The 22,601-nt window shown below is 40.5% G+C and overlaps 1 protein-coding gene across 3 annotated transcripts in view; it reads right to left on the bottom strand.

Moving 5' to 3' along the window:
• LOC133864661 (uncharacterized) overlaps positions 1 to 19,790 on the bottom strand; it is a 30,405-nt gene extending 10,615 nt beyond the window's left edge. Inside the window, exons 1-7 of one of the 3 annotated variants that reach the window (XM_062301060.1) lie at positions 19,220 to 19,790; positions 18,340 to 18,739; positions 18,179 to 18,253; positions 18,009 to 18,071; positions 17,538 to 17,750; positions 1,517 to 2,113; positions 630 to 1,385 (exon numbers count right to left, since the gene is read on the bottom strand). In XM_062301060.1, coding sequence (XP_062157044.1) covers positions 630 to 1,385; positions 1,517 to 2,113; positions 17,538 to 17,750; positions 18,009 to 18,071; positions 18,179 to 18,253; positions 18,340 to 18,739; positions 19,220 to 19,593 — 2,478 coding nt within the window. In that variant the 5' untranslated portion in view covers positions 19,594 to 19,790. Of the gene's footprint in view, positions 1 to 629; positions 1,386 to 1,516; positions 2,114 to 11,092; positions 11,112 to 17,537; positions 17,751 to 18,008; positions 18,072 to 18,178; positions 18,254 to 18,339; positions 18,740 to 19,219 lie in introns of those variants that run through there. The other 2 variants (XM_062301061.1, XM_062301063.1) reach the window with 2 other exon arrangements.
• Positions 19,791 to 22,601: the final 2,811 nt, after the last annotated feature.

Below are 22,601 nucleotides of genomic sequence, written 5' to 3'. Positions count from 1 at the left end.
CATGGTCTGAATTCAACCAAACTAAGTTGATTTTTGAATATTTCATTGGAACCAAAACCAAAAAAAAAAATCATTTAGGCATTTGGATCTTGCTAAATCAGCATCCTACCTCTAAATCCTCAAAATAGTTGCATAAACCAGAGAAATACTTACTACAGCACTACAGTGAAAGATGTCAAACTGTAATAGTCCTACACCTAACCAGTATAATGATTAACCACAGTCAAACGAATGACTTCAAGTGAAGATTTCTTACAGATCAGCTTGCAATATCTTTGCCTAATATTCAAATGAAATACAAATGGGTGAGTATTTGCCGAACGGGAGTCCCAATCATATCAAAGCTTCCATACCACAATACTATAGACGATTGGGTTTTCTTTTATGAAAAATAAATACTAAAGACCATTAGTATGAAGAAAAATGTTTCTTTCTTTAATCTAGGCATATTAATATTGATCTGTCAGTTGCATGATTGCTAGCGACACACCCCAACTGGTTAGTTTCTACAGACATCCTTCAAAATAACACGCGGCTTCAGTTAAAATGGATAAGATGCAGCAGATGTTTTGAAACGACGGATAACACTAACACTGAGAAATATTTTAAACATGATCAAGAAATTATACCTTCAACCGTAGTAAAATGTCAATAACCAATGAAAGCCTTCCAGTAGCATGAGTATCCATCAGATGCTTGTACTCCTGAATAGGAAGATCAGAGAGAAGCAATCGCCTCTTACACTTCTCAATCATATCATCAAACTTTTGAATGGATCCCACAACTTGTAAGAACAGCTCGACTGGAATGGCCTTAATTGCTGCTTCTAATGAAAACAGTTTGCAACTACTCTGAGGGTTATTCAGCTCATAGACATGTTTTTCAGATGATGAAGCATCACTAGAACCAGCTGAACTGCTCAGGTAATCCCACAGAAAGCAATGCAGCAGCTTTGCCCGAACCATTTTTGCCAATATAAATCCATTAGCACGCATGGCTTCTGATCTAATAGCTTGGACATCAGAACCTACATGATTCTCAGTCCTCTGAACACCCTTCAATACAGGAACTAATCCCTCATTCTTCCCCCGAGATGAACCCTGACCACGACTTTGCATTTCAAAAGACCTATGTCTATCATGAATTTCACCAAGTAGTTCAGGAGATAAACCTTCAATAGATGGGTGCAGAACCACCTGAGTGATACGGCTACGGCCAAAATTTGTGACAACAGGAGCATTAATGTGTATGCATTTGCAGTGCCCTTGTTGCTGAAGTTTGTTTAGAATTCGGTCAATGGTCTTCCTATCTGTTGTTGTGCACTTGTCCTTCTCAAGACTCACAAGCCATTTATATAGCTCACCTCTCAGAATGAACTTCTCATCCTGAACAAGAATAATGACATGTTGCTTATAGTTATTGAAAATATATAAAGTAAATAAAAAATAAAAATCACTACCCACCCTGTTCCCTCCTCCCAAAATGAAGCCTTCAAGAAGTGGATGGTAACACGAACCTGTAACCGTTCAATTATTCTTTGCTCCCTTCGAGCGCCATCCACAGTCAAAGTCAGACATGGATACCTCTGATATGATCCAGAATTAAGTGGCTTCAAGACAGCAAGAGGTGGTGTTTCTGATGAAGCAACATTTGTTTCCATCCTTGTGCTCACTAAATTAAGTTCTGCAGCAGAAACTGTGTCTCTTGGCTCATGGAATGAGTTGCCAGCACCAAGAAGCATACTATTAGACTCACCATCCCCAGGGATTCCATGAGAAACTTCGGTATTAATTTGACTATTTATCACTTTTCCAGGACTAGCAACATCAACTTCTGAAGCTGATGGATCATAGTCTGAAAGGATTTGAGATGATCTCCTAGAAGCATCTAGATTGCCAACAGGGAGATTGGAAACTATATTTTCCTCAACCAAATTTTTTGATTTATTCAAAAATACATTAGCAGATTCAGAACTCAAATTCCCAGATGTCCAAACTCGATATACCATGCATTTTTTGTGGTTTTCTGCTTGCAGATGCATTCCAAATCTAGAGAACATATTAACCAGCCGGTTATAGTTCTTTTTGTTGTCAATCCCTAGCCTCTTGCATACCTGATTTAGCATATATGAATATGCAAGTGAAATAATGGTTTAGATGCAACATTAATGCATTTGTAGGGATGTATCATACAAAGCAAGCTCTAATAAAAGGAACATTAAAGGGCTATGAAAACAAAAGAAAAATGCACCACCACAGGATTAATTTACAGAAAATCCACCTAAGTCTTGCCATTAGTGACTACTAAACAGACTAAAATTAGGGATGCAATTTTACCTTGCAGGACAATACATGCATAACTTGATTAATTGGAGTATGGCCCTTATGTATCAGGTCAGATTTGGGTGGGTGTCTAGGTGTCATATTCATTCAATCTCCCCAAACCTAGGAAACAAGGACCTAAAATATCAGTAACTAACAGCTTGTTTCATTGCAATGCTTTTCTTTTTTTTTTACAAGTAAACGAATTTCATTAAAAAACCAAATAGCGCACCCAAGTACATAGAAAGTATACAAGAGAAACGCATAACCAGAAAAAAGAAAAAAGATCATAAAATTCATGAAAACCAGAAGTATGGAAACAATCATAGGCTGTCATCCAATAGAAAATGGTATTGAAGAAGAAGGCCTTTAACTCCGCCACCATCCTCTCACTATCTTCAAAGCTTCAATCGTTCCTTTCACTCAAAATACACCACATTATGTAGAGCAGAATCATCTTCCAAACAACTTTACTTTAAGGACTACCAAATTAACATTTCCAACAAGCGAAGAGATCTGTCACTCAACGAGGCATGACCCACATTAAACTGAACAAATCAAAGATAGAGTTCCATAAAGCACTAGCTGTCTCACAATCGAGTAAAAGATGGTGAACGGTTTCCCCACTCTTCTTACACAAACATCATCAATCTACCACAATGATAGGCCGCTTTCCTTTTTTTTATAAGTAATAATTCATTAAAAAGCGCAAAGGAGCGCAACCCTAGTACACAAGAAATATACAAAAGAGCCCCTAATTAGAGGAAATAAACGAACATGAAAGTAAAAAATCAGCAAACGACATACGACCCAGGCTATGTGCCGACACCCACAGATATAACATATTAACATTTCTACAAAGAGCCCCAACTGTAACCTCCACATCCTCAAAAAGCCTAGAATTTCTTTCACGCCACAAGCCCCACAAAATACATAAAGGAATCTGCTTCCAAATACGAATAGCAGAACCACGACCCAGCAAGGTGCCCCAACCACTCAATAAATCCAAGACACTACTAGGCATAACCCACTCCACCCCGAACAAGCTATAAAAATAATTCCAAACAACCCGTGCCACGTCACAATGAAGAAGAAGGTGATCAACGGATTCCCCATGCTTCTTACACATAACACACCACAATACCACGTCTACGTAAATTGTCATGTATTAAAATCTTTCCTAAAACTGCTGTCCAAACAAAGAACGCCACCCGCTTCGGAGCTTTAACATGCCATATACCCTTCCAAGGAAAATAAGCCACCTCGTGACAAACTAATGCTTTATAAAAAGTCATCACTGCAAAATTCCTCTTCTTAGAAAGATTCCACACCACCCTATCAACCTCTTCGTACCGAATCCGAATAGAGTATAACTGTTCATAGAAGGATATCACCATCACCATCTCCACCTCCCAATCCTGAGCATAGCGCGTAAAGAGAACATTCCAATGCTCCACACCTCCTACCACAGACAAATTATCCACCACCCAAGCATCCGAAAAACGAGCAATAGAGTACAAAGCTGGATAGCATAGCTTGAGAGGCATGTTCCCACACCATAAATCATGCCAAAAGCGAATATGAGACCCATCACCCACCTCAAAACGCAAGTACTTGGCTACATTATCCCACCCCCTTCGAATAAACTTCCAAACACTCACACCATAAGACCCCGTCACCGGTAATGAACTCCAACCTCCCCTCACACTCCCATACTTCACCTCAATCACCGATCTCCACAAAGCATCACGTTCCTGCGAAAACCTCCACATCCACTTCCCCAATAAGGCTTGATTAAACTTAATAATATTACAAGCTCCCAGTCCACCAACCTTGATTGGAGAACAAACCCGATGCCAATTGACTAAATGAAATTTAGTCTCATCCCCCATACCACTCCACAAAAACTCCCTTTGAAGCCGCTCCAATTTCTTGGCTACACTCACAGGAATAGGAAACAGAGATAAATAAAAAGTAGGAATGCTGGACAGTGTACTATGAATCAACGTCACCCTACCACCCTTGGATAAATAAAGTTTTTTCCAACTAGCCAACATTCGCTCTACCTTCTCAATAACCCCATTCAAAATAGAAAGAGATTTAAATGATGCCCCCAACAGTAAACCCAAATATGTCATCGGCAGAGACCCAATTCTACAACCTAGAATATGTGCCAAAGACCACATCATCCACCTTACCAATAAGGACCAATTCGGATTTTCCTAAAAAAAATTTTGATAAGTAAGTTTAGTTTTATTGAAAGCGTAAGGCGCCCCTACGTACACTGGAAGTATACAACAGGAAACACCTAACTAAAACAAGAAAAAGAAGCAAGAAAATCAGCAAAGCTGATGGATAAAGGGTACAAAAAAGCCATCGACCAGAGATACAGCGTATGGAGAAACAACTCTAACACCTCCTCAAGGGAGCTTTCTAGGTTCTCAAAACACCTAAGGTTTCTTTCTCTCCCAATACACCAAAATAAGCATATAGGCACCATCTTCCACGTTGTAGCACTCCTTGATCTCCCAAACTTCCACCAACAAGCAACTAGGTCTAGCACACTCTTAGGCATGACCCAGGAAATACCAAAGCGAGAGAAGATGTTGTTCTACAGAGCAGAGGCCACATCACAATGCAGAAGAATATGGTCCACTGATTCCCCATCTCGCTTGCATAGGCAGCATCTATCTACAATGATAATGTGCCTCTTCCTGAGATTGTCCAAAGTAAGGATTTTACCTAGAGCTGCAGACCATGTGAAGAAAGCTGCCCTCGAGGGTGCCTGAGACCGCCACACACTCTTCCAAGGGAACCGAGTTCCACCAGAACACGTCAAGGAACCAAAATAATTCTTAACCTTGAACACACCTTTCTTGGAAGAAACCCAACTAAGGCAGTCTGCCTGATCTCTATTCACCCTAGTAGAGTGCAAAACCTGAAAGAAAGAGGCCAAAACATCTACTTCCCAATCATGCGCCTCTCTTACAAAGTTCACGTTCCAATGAATGGACCCGCCCAAAATCTCCATATTGTCAGCCACTGACGCATCCTTCACTCGAGCAATACCAAAGAGATCAGGAAACACTTCTTTCAGAACCGTATCTCCGCACCACAAGTCATGCCAAAATCTAGTCCTACTCCCATCCCCCACCCCATATCTAAAAAATCTGGAAAAAGTCTCCCATCCTTTCCTTATGTACTTCCACAAGCCTACTCCAAAAGCCCCTGCAAACTCACGGGAGCACCGCCCACCCCGCAAACTACTATACTTGGAGTCCACTGCAACTCTCCACCAAGCATCTCTTTCCAAGCCAAAGCGCCAGAACCATTTTCCTAACAACGCACGGTTGAACAACACCAAATTCCTAATACCAATCCCCCCTTTAGAAATTGGGGTGCAAACCTTCGCCCAATTCACCAAATGGTATTTAAATTCTTCTCCCATTCCACCCAAAGAAAATCTCGTTATAGCTTTCTCAATGCGAGAGGCAACACACACCAAAATAGGGAACAGAGACATGTAGTAGGTAGGTAAGTTGGAGAGAGTACTCTTGATAAGGGTCACCCTCCCTCCCTTGGAGAGGTATAACCTTTTCCAACTAGCCAACCGATTTTCAACCTTCTCGATAACTCCATCCCAAATACAAGTGGACTTGTAGGAAGCCCCCAAAGGAAGACCCATATACTTCACTGGCAAGAAGCAACTTCACACCCTAAAATATCGGCTAGCCTTCCCACTTGAACGACATTCCCCACTGGAATAAGACTAGATTTGGCCAAGTTGACCTTTAAACCCGAAACAGCCTCAAATAAGAGAAAGAGACTCCGCAAATATCGCAACTTGGAGGAGCTACCCCCACTGACCGCCGCTGTAATCATACGACTCAAAGCCTCCATAACAAACACAAACAAAAGAGGAGACAAAGGATCCCCTTGCCTCAAGCCTCGAGAGCTACTGAAAAAGCCCTTGGGCGAGCCATTAACTAGCACCGAAAATTTCGCAGAAGAAATGCATCGAGCTATCCACGAACACCATTTACCCCCGAAGCCGCACCTCCTCAACACATACAGGAGAAAATCCCAATTAACATGATCATAAGCTTTTTCCAAGTCCATCTTGCAAATGACGCCCGGCTCCCTTGATCTAATTCGACTATCAAGACATTCATTAGCAATAAGGATCAGATCGAGAATCTGCCTCCCTTTGACGAAAGCACTCTGGGATTTGGAAATAACCTTTTCCAAAACCGCCTTCAATCTGTTAGCCAAAATTAATCCTCAACCCTGACAACGCTTCAAAACATAAGAAGATACACCTCAAATTTCGAACATGCTCAACCTGTGTCCCACAAAAAATTAATGTATCATCAACAAACAGCAAATGATTCACCACTAAAGCTTCATTATCCCTGATGCCCACCGAGAAACCAAACAACAAGCCTTGGAGCATAGACTCATTCAACATCCTACTAAGCGCTTCCATAACCACCACAAACAGCAAAGGAAAAAGAGGATTACCTTGTCTAATCCCCCTTGAGCTTTGAAAGAAACCTGTTGGCGCACCATTAACCAAAATGGAGAATTTTACAGTAGAAACACAAAATTTAATCCATTTCCTCCACCTCTCCCCAAACCCACACCTCTGAAGCATGTAGAGTAAGAAATCTCAGTTCACGTGATCATATGCTTTCTCCAAATCCAACTTGCATAATAACCTCGCCTCCCCCCACCGCAACTAGCTATTCAGGCATTCATTGGCAATAAGAACTGAGTCCACGATTTGCCAAACGCCAATGAAGACATTCTGAGAGCTCGAAATTAGTTTCTCCAACACCGATTTGAGCCTGTTAGCAAGGACCTTAGAAATCATTTTGTAGACCCCTCCCACCAAACTGATAGGCCTAAAGTCCTTAACCTCCTCTGCATCTGCCTTCTTAGGGATAAGAGAAACGAAAGTTGCATTCAAACTCCTCTCGAACTGGCAATTATTATGAAATTCGGAGAAAACCGCCATAATATCTTGTTTGAGAACAGCCCAACATTTCTGAAAGAAAGCCATAGAGAAACCATCTGGGCCGCCCGAAGCCTTATCCCCGTTCATCTCCCACACCACCTCCCATACCTCCTGCTCCTCAAAGACACGTTCCAACCAGAGACACTCTTCCGCATCAATGGAAGAGAAAGAAATCACATCCACCCAAGGCCTCCACGAACTCTGCTCGGTATACAAAGTGTCATAATAATTGACAATGTGCTCCTTAATCTCCACTAGATCAGTAGACATAGCCCCATTAATCCTCAAAGCTCCCACATGATTGTACCTCCGATGTGAATTTGCCACCCTATGAAAGAATTTAGTGTTATTATCCCCTTCCTTCAACCACAAAGCCCAAGATTTTTGCCTCCAATTAACCTCCTCAAACAGGAGTGTTTTTTCCATCTCCCTGATCATGCCAAACTTCCGTACCTGCTCCTCCTCCACTAGCCCCCGAGACTCCTCTAAACCCTCCAACTCTTTAATACCTTCCAATAACTCCTTCTTCCCCACATCACCGAAAACCTCTTCATTCCACTTCTTCAAGTCCGCCTTTAAAGCTTTTAAGTTTTTCGCCAACACATAACTTGGCAGGCCTTGGAAATCATAAGACTCCCACCACCATTGCACTTGTTCCACAAAACCATCGAATTTGAGCCACATGTTTTCAAATTTAAAATGTCTTTTTTCTTCTCTATGTGTTCCACAATCCAACAGTAAAGGGGAGCGGTCCGATAAAAGTCTAGGCAATCGTCGTTGTGACACATCAGGATAATGTTCTTCCCACTCCGGAGAAAGCAAAAACCTATCAATTTTAGACCATACCCGATTATTGGACCAAGTAAACTGCCCTCCACTTTCTTGATTATCCAAAGTGAGGATCTTACCTAAAAGGGCTGACTAAGTGAAGAAAGCCACTCTCAAAGGGGCCTTACTCTCCCAAATACACCTCCATGGAAAGGGAGTGTTGTCATGGGGGATTAAGACATTATAGAGCGTTCTTCATCAAACAACTGTCTCTTGGGAGAGTTCAAACAAAGCTTGTCTACCCAGTCCTGTTTCAATCTAATGGAATACAACTGATCGAAAAACGAAATAAAGAATTCCAACTCCCAATCATGCACCACTATTATAAAATTAACGTTCCACTAAGGAGAGCCATTAGAAAACAGAAGATGATCTGCCACGAATGCATCCCTAAAGCAAGCAATGCTAAACAACTCCAGAAACGCTACCTTAAGGGGTTGTTCCCCATACCACACGTCATGCCAAAACTAATCTTGGAGCCGTCACCCATCTCAATTCTAGTATATCTAGAAAAATCCTCCCAACCCCTCATAATGAATTTCCATAGACCCACCACATACGACCCATTGACTCCATTAAAGTGCCACCAACCCCACTGACTACCATATTTAAATTCCACGACCAATCTCCACGAAGCCTCTCTCTCATAAGCATTATGCCATAACCACTTCTCTAGAAGAGCTTGGTTGAACATGAGTAAATTTCGAACCGGAGAACACACCTTAGAACAGTTTAGTCGGTGAAAATTGACCTTTTCACCCATAAAGATTTGGCTTTAAAAGAAGCACCCAAAAAAAGACCTAGGTACTTCATGGGTAATGAGGAGACCCTATATCCCAAAATCCTAGCCAAACCTTCTACATTATTGACATGATCAACAAGAACCAATTCAAACCTGAGACAGTTCCAAAACATAAGAACAAACAACACAAATGATGGAGGGTATGGGTCAGCCCCATAAAAAAATTGAAGTTTCATTTGCAGATAAAAAATGAGAGATATCAATCCCACCATCATACCCAGTCCCCACATAAAAACCAGACAACAAACTGATGGCATCGTTGTCGGGGACTGTGTCACAGTTGTTTATGAAGTGTTTAGGAATGCATCTAATTTAATTCTGTCCAAACTGTATAAATCTGTGAAAAAACTGTGTTTTATTTTGTGCATATCTCGGCCTCTGTTAGTTTCTGCATCTTTTTGTTTCTGCAGAATTGCTGTCAATCGAGCGCCAAATTTCTTGGATCGATCGTCTCTTCGATCGAGCGCTAGAGTGCTTCGATCGATCGCCAGAAATTAGGATCGAGCGCCAAAAGTAAACCAGTAGCACTGAGGCTGCTGTTCCAAGGTAGAAACTAATACTTTCTGAAATTTTTTCTTTCATTTTTATTTTTCCTGAGTTATATTTTGTAGATATTGTTACTTGCTTTTGTTATCTTCCAATTCTTTTTTATTTTCTTGTTTTTAGTTTTTTTTTCAGGATAAGTGTTCTTATGTCCAAGTTTGAGGGTATGCTATGAATCATACATCCCCAATGAGGTTTTCCTTTATCCCTTGTTTAAATGCTTCCATTTTATATACACATTGAAGACAATGTGTGATTTAAGTTTGGGGGTATAGAAAGACACTTTGTCCAAATTTTTTCAAAAAAACTTTTGCAAATGTTTATGTTATTCTGTAGAATTTCGTTGATTTGTAATTGTGGTTTGCTTTTCATTGACAAATTCAAAATTTTGAACACATGATCACACAATTAGAAATTATAAATCTGCTTACTTGCTTTTGGCTATGAGAGTTCACTTGTAAAATTTGACAAATCACGAAACACATTGGCATATTGTTTGTAGGATATGAGCCTAAGTTTAATACCTTACATATTTGTTTTTAGTGTCTTTGATGCAATTGGATAAATTGTTAGATTGATGACCTGGGCATTGTCAAAAAAAAAAACTTAAGAGCTTCATTGAGTAACCGGACATCTTGCCTCATTAAGCATTGAGTGTTCGCGTCAAAATATGAGAGTAATTAATAAAATGGCTACTTTGACTTCATAGCCTTTTTTACTTGAGTTATTAAGCCTATTGGGATGTTTTACACATAGTACCTTAAAGCCATTTAGTTTGGAGTCGCTAGCTTAACACTTGTTACATAGGTCAATTAAAAAGCTTAAGGGAGTTAAGCATTGCACAGCCATATAAATGTTGTAAATAATATTAATTATGCCTATGCCTTGGTCATTCTATCTGATAAGAAATATAAAGAATTTTAAGATACTGAAACATGTATGTAGGAAATACTTTGAAGCCCCATAACTATGTGTTAATATCAAATTGCACCAATTTGAACATATGATATCTTAGCCGGCCATTTGCAAGTGATTAGACAAGAATTTCCTAAACTGTCGTGAAGATGGAGTTTGTCAATTTAAGCTTGTTCATGAATTAAAAACCATTGTTTTAATGATACTTCATTTTTAGGGATAACATGACTAATAAAAAAAAAAAATTTGTGGGTAGCATTACTGTTAAACCTTTGCGAGACTTCACTCGTCCACTAGGGAAGCCCTACGGGTTTAAAAGACTTGTTGTATGTGCTAAATGCAATCGCATTTCCCACGAAAGAGGAATTATAGTAGTTGTTTATATTTTGTTTCATTTCATTTCTTGTTGTAATGCCAAGGGACTAGCATTATGTTAGTTTGAAGGTGTGATAAGCGTTGAATGTTTACATTTAAAACCCCTTAATTCACATACCTTAAACCTTAGTTTGTATTGTAATATAATGTTTTATTATGTTTTAGTGTTTTATCTTGTTTTTAGGTCCTAATTGAAAACAAGAGCAAAATCATTGAAGTTAGGCCTAAAAATGCATCAAAGAAAGTTGAAAATCAATCACTGCCAAATTGAAGTCGATCGAGAGCCCATACCTGTTGATCGATCGACTGATCAATCGAGCGCCCAAATATGTAGATCGATCGTCCTTGTGATCGATCGCCAAAGGTGGGGATCGAGCGCCACCTTATCTTCCAGAAGCGTCAAAATATCTGCAAATGATGACATTTTTTGTGTGGCTAGAAATCAAATGTCAGACACTTTCCTATTGTGCAGCTGAAACTCGATTTCCCTTGATGTTTTGTAACTTCTCTTCTCTATAAAAGAGAAGGCAGCCGTGAGATGAAGAGGAGATAGAGAGGATGCAATTTTAGTTTAGTTTTTCCAGAGAGTTTCTTAGTTTATTTTTTTTAGCTTAGTTTTATTTCATGTACAGTTTTAGTTTTATTTTCCAGCAGCTTTAATATATAAGATGCATCCTTTTTAGTTCATTTTCCAAAGATGTACATCGTTAATTTCTTTTTTGTTAGTTTCCGTTCTAGCCTTCTTTAATTTTATTTTTGTTCTGAAAGAAAGCTGAAGCACGACCCATAGTCCCAAAGTGCTCTAGGAAATGGTTTTCTCTTTTTTTATAGGAGATTCCCAAATACCTTATGTGTAACTAATTTTCTATAGGTTCTTGATATAATTCTTTCTAAGTGGCATGGTTGGATTGTGTTTCTTCTATGTTTTTCTGAATTTATATAATGATTGTGTAGCCTAGAGTTTGTTCTTAAAGTTTATATTTATGCATGAAGAAAAGTTTATCTTGTCTATGAGAATTCTTTTTAACTTGAGTAAAATCAAACGTTTCCTTTTTCTGTGATTGAGGGAACGATGACTATACAATGATGCTTTGTGACATAAGTTCAAGTATGCTTATTAGAGTCATTTTATAGGGCATGCTAGGGAACACGAATCACTCCCCATCTTTGTAGTTTAAATGCATTTCATTGTAGTGTAATTTTATGTGGATGATGATTTGTGTGAAACTAAGATGTCTTATCATTATTTACTAACCAAAGTATTTTCTTGAAATATGTATGCTTATTAGGAGGTTTTGTAGTCCATGTTAGGGAGCATAAATCGTTTCACAAGTAGATGCTAGGTGGATGATTAATGTGAAACTAAGATGGGTTATCATTATCTCTTAACTAAAGTATTTTCATGTCGAGGTCTTCGTATGGTTGACAACCACTACGCGCTCGTATTATGCATATAAAGAGAATCCGTGTGAGATACAATCTGCCATTGGTATGCGGTTTGAATGAAATCAATTCCCTATACTTTTCCTTCTACCTTTATCTTTACTTTACTTGTCATTAGTTTAATTTAGTTTTAAAAATAAAATAAAAATAAATAAAAAAAAAAATCTTTTCCGAGTTAAATTGGGTAAAGTTCTGAATACTTCATAATCAAACTACTACGGTCCTTGAGGTTCGACACCCTCCCTATAGTCCTATTCTGCAAAAATTCGTTCTATTACGAGTGGTTATAAATTTAAAATCCACGTTATCGAATTAATTTTCGGTAATCAATTTTTGGCGCCGTTGCCGGGGATCGAACCCAGGTCACCCACGTGATAGGCGAGAATACTTACCACTATACTAGGAGATTGTATCTCACAATCTTGGATTTAAAATTGGGCTACAGGATGCAAGCCTGAAATACTCGCTACAAATGGTGTCTTAGAAGGAAAGAAATCTTCTAGTTGGGCTTCGGCTCAACTACCACAACATTCTTTGGGCCTAGAATACTTCCTAAACCACCTGGGCCCTGGCCCAAATCAATCCACTCAATACAACAAGACAAGTCTGATTTTATGTGAACCAACATCTCTCTTAGGGTGCGAAAATCAAAAATTTCACCCAAAAGTCCCTTGTCCTCCCTCGAGCAAACTCCACCAACAGAGGATTAGGGATCTTCTGAACCCCCAGACGACACCTGCCCAGTCACAATCTGTCCTTTCAGTGCATACACAGTATAATTTCCATATAATGAGGACGATGCCAAAAACTCCCTCCATCCCACAAGTACCTCCGCATACGACCTATTCCCAACCACTTCCACCAGAAATTTCAACAACGCACCAACCCACTTTCGCCCAAGCCAAGCGACAAACAACCGCCGCTACGAACCCCAGCTGGCCCACCACTGTATAATGACTGGAAAAATTGCACTACCGAACGCAACTCAGAGGTGAAAGACCTCCACCCTTTACCACCTCTACCTTCCGACACTAGGATAAATCCCCCGTCTACCTCCACCATACTCCACCATATCAGCCATAACCAAGAAACACTAATGCTTATTAGAGCAACATTGGGCAAAAAGAGCTGGGATACCAACTCTAGAGCATCTCCAGAATTCCTTTGACCCCTCCTCTAGAACCAAAGCCTCTATAGTGGCTAACAACCAAGAGATACTAACTTTACCAAAGCAGATGGATCGAACATTACCCCTACTCCTTTCAAGAATCCGTAACACAGAAGAACTACCGTCCACCACCAATTCAAACGATTTGGATTCAATAAAACGCCACCTCGAAATCCCCATAACATAATAGAAATGCTAGCATGTGCTATCATGCGCCAGCAAAAATTATAGAGGTTGCAAAAAGTACAATTGCAGTTACAAATATTTCTCCTCAAAGGAAAAAAAACAGAACATATCACTCCAACTATTCAACAGTTGTGGAAGTTCTATGCCAATGTCAGAAGATAGAACATCCAAGACCAATTTTAGTATCACAAGGAAAAAAAATATCCATGGCCGAATTCTAGGGCCTTCTTTAGAACAATTTTAAATGCTAAAAGACTTTCCAAACATAGTTATTCAAGCAAGTTTTCAGATGTGGTTCCCACAAAAAACACTTTCCAGTTTTCATTTTCAAAAACACTTTTCAAAACTCAAAAAACCAATTACGAAAAATAAAAAATTTAGAAAACTTCCCCCACTTTCATATAAGAATGTTTTGAAAATAAATGCTCAGCCTTTTAGAAACAAGTGAAAAAATAGGCTTTGAAAAAACAATTCAATCTTCCATGCATAGTAACAGATGGAGGTTGGCCTCCACTTAGGAAAAAAAATAGTGGAGATTGACCTCCACATGATGGGTGTTGCCCTTCATCGGAGGTGACGGAAGTGGGTCTCCCCTCCCCACCTCCCCCATTGACAAGGGGGTGACTCGCAGCCATCCCCACTGACACAAGGGCGGCTCAAAGCCACCTACAATCCCCCTAACCCTTTTTTGGGTTTTCTTGTTATTTTTCTAGAAAAGGGTATAATTGTAATTCTCTTCCGACTTCGTAAAAAAATTGACAGAATCTGTACAAAATTGGATGGAATAATTGATTTAATAATGGGTACAAACTCAAGGTGCTAAAAGATAGAAATAGAAATTCATGGAGTGATTTAGTAATTTTTTTCATTTTTTGTTTCTTAATATTTTGGAAAATTATTTTCAATATTACATCCAAACACTTTTCAGTTTTTTTTCTTTCAGAAACACTTTCCAAACATTGTTATCCAAACAAGTTTTCAGATGTGAGCCTTACAAAAAACTTTTCAATTTTCAAACACTAAAAACATTTTTTAAACCACAAAACAGAAAACACTTCTCAAAAACTAATCCAAACGTACTCGACTTTTCTTGATCTTCACTATAGAAGAAATTATTTCTACGTACCATAGCAAATAAGGCATAAGCACTTTATTTCATGTATCCTATACAAAACCTTTTATCAAACAAGCAACACGCACATCTTTTCATTTGTCAGGACAATTATAACATAGTATAGGAAAGTCCTCATATATTATATTCTCTTCTTAGAAGACCTAAGATACTAAAGTGTGAAAATCAAAATCTTTTAAGTTTGAGATACTCATGATTAGTGTGGCTTTCTCTCTCTCTCTCTCTCTCTCATATCTCTGTCCTAGTGACGGCGCGTGAGAGCGCGTCCAGCTAGGGGTTCGACTTCTCATCCATCCTCTCACATTCTCTATCTCTTTCAGCCTCCTGTCTGGTCCTTTAGCTTTGAATTTCGGTCTTCAGTTTCGTCTGGGTGGTCCTTTGTTCGGCGATGTAGTTTTCTTGGGTTTGGTCGTCATAGTCCCGGGGGTGTTGTTGATGGATAAGGTTTTCTTAGTGGAGTCGAAGGCTTTCACCTTCTCGGTTCTGGGTGGGGCGTTGACGTTGAGGGTGGAGGAGAAGAGGAAAAATTTTCTGGGTGTGGTCTTGTTGAATGTTCAGAGCGCCGAATGGCTTGCGTCGACGTTGGAAGTGTTGTTGGGTCTCCCGACAGAGCAAGTCTTTGTGAAGTCATTTAGAGAAGGTTCGAAGGTTCTAATTGCTCGGAGAGGTGGGAATAAAGCTGGGCGCTATTTAGAGGCGACTATGTTCGGGTTGGGCGGTCGGAAAGGATCCATTGTTATCCCCGAGGGCCGTGGAGGGTGGGGATGGCTTAAATTCTCAGACGAGCTGAGAAAGGTTGTCGATTTTGTCTCAGGTTCGGTGAGTGGCAGGCTCGGCTCCTCATCTACACCGGAGAAGAAGGTTGTGGAGGAAGATCGGCTGACTCTGGGCCTGGCTCCAAAGTGGACGGGGCCTTCTTTTGCGGAGGTTGTGAGGGCGGATTCGACCACTGTTGCGAAGAAGATGCCCATAGTGGGTGATGGTCGGTCCGGGTTAAGGGCTTCGCGGGCGACACCTTGCGAGTTCGATCTTCTTCCGGCGGTGCGGCATGCAGAGGATTTTCCGAGATCGGCGGTGGATTGCTTTTCTTTGGAGGCTCACCGGCTTGATATGTTGGGCAAAGACCAGATTGTATGTCCGCAGGGTAAGGACTCTCATTTGAAATTTGAAACTTCGAGATTGCGGACGTGGCGTAAGTTGGGTTCTAGTTTTTATTTGGCTTTGGGCCGGGCCGTGGGGAGAGTCCTGAGCCGATTTACCGGGTCGGGGATGTTTCGAAAACCTTTAGGTTTTCGTGTGACCCGATTCAAGCGGAAACCTAAAGTTTCCTGTCCGCCGCCAACCTCGCCGGAGACGACATCGGAGATGTCCTCTGGGTTGGTTCTGAATCGGATTCCTCCTGGGGGTTTGGAGGTGTCAGCGTTGGGAGATAAAGTGGGCGTGAGTCCAGCTTCTTCGGCTGATGTCGGGATCTATCCTAGGCCGGAGTCCTCGTCGGCGACAGTTACAAGGACAGATTCAGGAACGGAGTATTTTTCCGGGGGTGAGTCGAGCAGGTCCCAGGTGCCTTCGGCGGTTTCTGGCTCGAGTGTGAATCCAGCCTCTAATAGATTCGGTTTCCCCCCTTCTCCGGCACCGGATCTGGGTTTTCCGGGGGGTTCTGCTTCTACTTCTTTTAAGTTTACTCCTTTGGGGAAGCTTCAATTTCCTAATCCCCTTTCTGCCGCTCCGTCTCTCGCTGGTGCAGCTCTTTTAGGAGAGAAGCTGCGTTCTCCCCTCCCTGTGGTGGCTTCTAAGCCCTTCCAGTTACTACAGAAGGGCAAAAAAATTGAGGGAAAGGCATTCTGTGAAGTGGAATGATGGGCTTCTTTCTGACTCTTTGCAAGCTGTGAAGATGTCAATTGGCTTCGTTGATAAGAGGGTTTCAGGTGGAGTGCCGCCAGCTGAGAAGGCGGCAAAACCTCCTGCTATAAAGAAGGCAATGACGCCAGTGAATCAGGGCATTTTTAGGAAGGGGTTTCTCAATCTTCCCCCGATTTCAGCCCCTACCGTGGCGCTTCAGGAGGTCAACAATGACGGGGTGGTAGGTCCTTCTTCCCCTTCGAGTGGTTGCTTGAATGGTTTCTCCCAAACTCGGAATTGGCCAGTTGGCTTTGATCATAACGGGGAGATTGTGGTGTGGGAGGAGGATGAAGATGATTATTGGGATGGTTTGCCATTAGATTGGGCGATGGATGGGGATTTTGGGGAGGAGGCTTTGGCTATTCGGGATGCCATGGAGGAGGAGTTCCAGTTTTTTGCGCGCCAAAAGTCTAAAGGGAAAAAGGAGCTTCTAAATTTGCATAGTTCCATTAACTATGGTGACGCGAATTACCCCTCTAGGCGTAGGAAAGGCAAGGCACATATGTTGTAGGTCTGTTGTGCCTTGACGGGTAGTGGGTTTTATTGTTCTTAGTTGGGTTCTTTTGTATCTTGTTTGGTTCTTTTTTGTTCTGGGGTATTGGTGTTGTGGGTTTTTTTTGGGTTAGCTTTGGTTGTTCCTGTGTATACTTCCTGTGTACCTAGGGGCGCCTTACGCTTTTTTATAAAAGTTCTTCTTACTTATCAAAAAAAAGAGATACTCATGATTAAATCAAAGCATGACACCAATTTAACTCAAGGAGAGAGGTGGATTTAGACATACATGGGAATGTCAAAAAACTTTTTTTTTGATAAGTATTGAGGAAATATAACCAAAATAAAGTAAAATAAACTTTAGGAGCAACACCAATATGAATTAAGCAAAGAAAAGAAATTATTGCACCCACCTCCATCACAGTCAAGCCCTCTGATCCAGCTGCATCAATCATATCATATATTTGATGCTCAATGGGAAGCTCTACAAGTTGATCAGTGATTTGACATTTCTTTCCAAAGTCCACTTGCTGTTCTTCCTCAAAATCATCATCTCCACGTCCAAGAGTTTTTGGTTCAAAGTTTTTTGGAGAAAAACTTTTGAGCAAACGCAGGCAAGACTCAATCTAACGAAAGCAAATTGACCATAGTCATTCCAAAGAATGCAAACAGTCCAAACTCGTCATTTAGAAAACCACATACTTTGTAAACAAAAACAATACTGACTGTAATCAACAAAGAAAAAGCAATTGTTTTCAGAAAAAGATGCATAAACTAGTATCAGAAATAGATTTAAAATGGAGACAAACAGACTAACGGGAATACAATATTGGAACGTGCAATCAAGTAGACACAGTATTTGTAAACAAAATTTATAAACCTACCTTCCCATTCACTTTAGCATCAAACTGCTCAACAATGTGGGCATCTTTCAACCTGTCACAAATCTGGTAGCACATTGTGCAGGGAACAAAATGGTTAAAACAATCACAGGTACCAAAAAATAAAAAATAGCTAATCCAAAAGGCAGATAAACGGTTTAGTTAAGATTTACTTTTCTCCAATCTTTATGCCCTGAAGGAGCTCCACAATAACCGAGATCCTTTTTTATATCTGAGACAACAAGAACCTTCAATAAAAGAATGGCATGAAACAAAATCAGCATAAGTGGTATAAAGTAATCGGAGAGGCCAGACAATTTTGAATAAGATTGACCTTGTCATTGGCTTCTTCGAGTTTATCACAGACAACTTTCATTGCCGGTAGATAATCCTTTACATGCACATCCTCTTTTACACATTTTCCGGAAACACCATCTCTATTTGTGGCACTTTCATCGGCTTTCCCTACATTTCCTATAGTCCATTCTTCCTTGGTAATCTCAATTTTTTGTTGGGAGCCCAATGATTTTGCATAGCGATACAAGTACATTAAATTGGTAGTCACACTCTGACTGTTTTTTGGCTCCCCTTCATTGCCAGCTTCTTTCGTCCTTACAACTGCAGATTGCCTCACAATCAACCCTTGACATTCAAGGTTCCTCACTACATAAAACAAGTTCTTCCCTTCAATGCCAAATTCCTTGCCCAGTTGACTTTGTGTAATCCCATTTGTTCTGCAAGTACCCAATCTGTTAATGATCGTTCATAGACCTACTTAACCAACTCAACATTGTTCTATCATTTTAATAAAACAAAAATAAAAGTCAAGTAGAACCACGGTTCTCAAAGTGAATTGCTATAATTCAAAGTTTTCTATTCAAAATAGAGTGGCAAACAGGCACACACGGATCCACACATACACATTGAGAGAGAATCCCGGTTCTACTTCAACCCAATCCTAATATATCATGAAAAGAGGATTGAGATAATTGAAAAGTTGAAATTTTCTGGAAAATTACACACAAATTTGTCACCGGAACCACACCATTCCACAAAAACTGACTTCTTCACAAGTGTGTTAGCACAGCAAAAAAAATCCCATTTCATTATAAACACACACATAATCTAATTGAGCTCCATTCAATATACCCACTTCATATACAAGCATATATTCAACAAAATCATAATCTTGTATGTAGCTAAGTCGACCTCACCTAGCGATGGCGAGGCGTTCAAGGGCGCGTCTTTGTGGGGAGGACATGTTGGCATTGGCGGACTGGACGTTGTAGAGCCCAACAAAGTTGTCCCTCAAATGCTCTTTGGCAACAATCTTCAAGTTCAGCTTCTGGGCCTCTTCGAAAGACTGAATCGAAGGGTCAGAGGGACTGTGTGAGACATTTTGGGCTTGGAATTGGAGGGTCGGAACGCTTAAAAGTCCGCCCCAGATGGCCTTCTTGACGCCGGGGGAGAGGTCCAGGTTCGAGGACGAGAGAACTGGTCGGAGCCGGGTCCAGAGGGTCGGGAGAGCGACGCCGTTCTGCCCCTGTGAACAGATTTCCTCGAGTGCTGAGTTGATGATTGTGTCCATGGAAAAGCATAGTAGAGGACTCACTTTATTTCGATAACGGATTTTGTATTCTAAGGTGCTTTTAGTGTGTGTATGTGTATGTTAATGCCTAATGGGGGAGAGAGATACGTTGAGAATTGAGGTTTATTGTGGGGGCCGGTAATGGCGATTGGCGGGACGACAGGAGAATGATGAGGCTGAGCAAACGGAGGAGAGACGAAAAGATTCTAGGGGGGGGTGTTTGGGGGAACGATACGAGTTTGGGCTTGCCTTTGGGTTGGGATGGTTTCGGGATAATTGGGCCTTTGGCAAAGTTGTTGCAGTTTATGGAGTCGTGGGGCTAACTGTATGGATGTAAATAGACAGATCTGTTTGCGAGCAGGATCGGGTTCGGTTCGGATAATTTCAACTCGAGATCAATTCATTTATTAAATGAGCTAAGTTTGAATAAAAAATTATCCTCATTTATTGAACGAACCAAATTCGTATAAACTCATAAACATTTCATTTTTGTTATTTTTAACTTTGCAATGAGAACATGTTAAGCAATTAAAATGATAAAAATGAATTATTTTCTTAATGTAATAGATATCTTAAATTATTGTAATTGTGAGTCTTAATATAAAGGGAAAACTTCAATTTACCATCATGAAGTTGTCACCGATTTGCAATTTTATCATCAATGTTTCAATTTTGTTAATTGCACCCCTTTAAGTTTCAGAAATTTTCAATTTAGGGATTTCGTCCAATTGATCCGTTTAAAGATATGGAAGTGACCCCACATGCCTCACACGTGCCTTTTTTTAAAAAAAAGAAGTTGACAAAAATGCGCTCATTTGTTACAAAAACGCATCGTTTTGATAAAATACCAAAAAAAACTCAACTCCACGTACGTTGTTGTCTTCTTCATCCAACCTCCATGCAAACTCACCACCGTCCATTCTCCACACGTCTCCTGGATCGCTGACAGCTCATCACTCATAGGAGGTGTTGTTGGCTGCATATGTTAGCCATTTTTGCTATTTGTTTCTTTGCTTACCGGCGAAATACAAGGGTGACGGACTCTGGCTCTACTACTAGCAAGCCTAGGTCCTCATGGGTCCCATTCTCCAAGAGATCATGTTCTACAACACGTGTTCGCTGTTTTGCTCAAACCACAGGTTCTTATAATAAGGTCGGTGCATGGTGCAACAATTACGTCATGCAGCCAAACCCCATATCCAGAAGCTTGCAATCACTTCATTAACACATCCTCCATCAACACTAGATGATAGAACTCCGACCATTTCTTTTGATTCAAACACAGGTTTCTCCCAAGCATCCGTTTAAGGTCCCAGTGTAACCTTTCATCTCGTGAAGACACAAAATTTTCAGTTGTTCTGCCATCATTGTCACTAGAAAGGTAGTTGGAGATTAATTTCTTAGAAGGATTTTTTTTTTTTTTTTTCCCGCTTGGAAACGAATTATTTACCTGTCAAGGAGTTTGCATCAGTCTCGTTTGTTTTCGCTTAAAGCAACCGCAAGAAGAAATTAACGGTACGATATGGGATCTTCATCGAAAGCATGTATCCGTCGTTGTTGTTGGACATATTTGTGTTTGTCATCTCCTTTGTATCAAAACAAATTATATATTTGCATGCTAGACATATTTGCTCAAAAGGAAGCAAGCATCATCCGGACAAAATCACCACTGTAATGCGCTTTGTTCACCCCTGTCATACATAACTAAAACAGAGGTTTCTGGTCTAAATACATGGGTTGTTGCATGAACAGAGGCTCAACCAATATGTTAGTTTCCCACTTGCACTGTCTGTGTGCGTCATGCTCCCAATGTTTGCATCCAACCTTATATAATTATTTATAAATTAAGACTACTCAACTTGCATCATCATTATACGTGCATGCAGTTCATGAAGGCAACAAAAATATATATATTTATTAGTATAATGGTGACACAAAAAAGTTAGAGATTAGTGAAAAGTAGGCGTAAAAGAGTTGACTTTAGTGATAAAACCTCAAAAAAAGAAGAAAAAAAAAATATTAATTAACTTAAAACCTTGTAAGCTAATGAATTTGAGCTTAATTGTGTTCCAACCAATGTTAGTTTCGCACTTGCAGTACTGTTTGTGTGGTCAGCCCGAGAAATTGCCACGTCTTGCTTTGTTAGCGTTAGCATGGGAATTAAATGAGAGAGGTCGGATCGATGAGTAGTAACGTATGAAATAAATTTGGACTTTAGTCAGACATCCAGCGGAACATGGATTTGGGAGCCTTCATTGTAACGATAAATCACAAAAATATTTGAAGAAAGAAAGGCACTACATGTCGTTTTTGGTTTGAGCAAAACAACGAACACATGATGTGCCCATAAAGCAGGACACAGCACGTAACCTATTTTCCCACTTCATTTTTTCGCTTGCATCCAAAAACAACCCAACAGTAGTATTTTTCTCCAGGAAAGAACAAATTTTCCCACTTCCACCATGGCGTGAAGAAGGAAGATGAGCCCTTCCAGTTACTAGAGAAGAGGGAAGACGAGCCATGCTCCACCTCCGCCTACCTCGGTCCAGTCACTGACTTCAACCTTTGATTGTAGCTCCAGGAGCGGAACGTCGCTGTAGTTGGAGGCGAGCGGGTCTCCACGCAGCGGAGGCCAGCATGGAGGCCTCCTGGCAGCGGCACGGCTTCTCTTACTTGGCGGCTTCCTTCTTGGCCTCTTTCTTGCTCTGCTCTTGTTGCGGCGGCTCAACCCCGGAATCGGAGGAAAGGGTTTGAGATTCTTCGGAGGACATGGTTGAACGCGTTTGAGGAGTACAAGGTCGTTGCTATGTGAGTTGAAGGCAATTTTGTCACCTTCTTTATAAACGAAACGCTGCGTTTTAAAGATGACAATTTTGCCAAGTTATGTCCAAAAAGAGCAGGTGCGCAGCACGTGGGTCAAATTCCGTTAAGTCTGACAGATCAATTCGACGGAATCCCTAAATTGAAAATTTCTGAAACTTAAAGGGGTGCAATTAACAAAATTGAAG

The sequence above is a fragment of the Alnus glutinosa genome, chromosome 3 (assembly GCF_958979055.1).
Source record: "Alnus glutinosa chromosome 3, dhAlnGlut1.1, whole genome shotgun sequence".
Classification (NCBI taxonomy): domain Eukaryota; kingdom Viridiplantae; phylum Streptophyta; class Magnoliopsida; order Fagales; family Betulaceae; genus Alnus; species Alnus glutinosa.
This window is presented reverse-complemented; position numbering and strand designations above follow the sequence as displayed.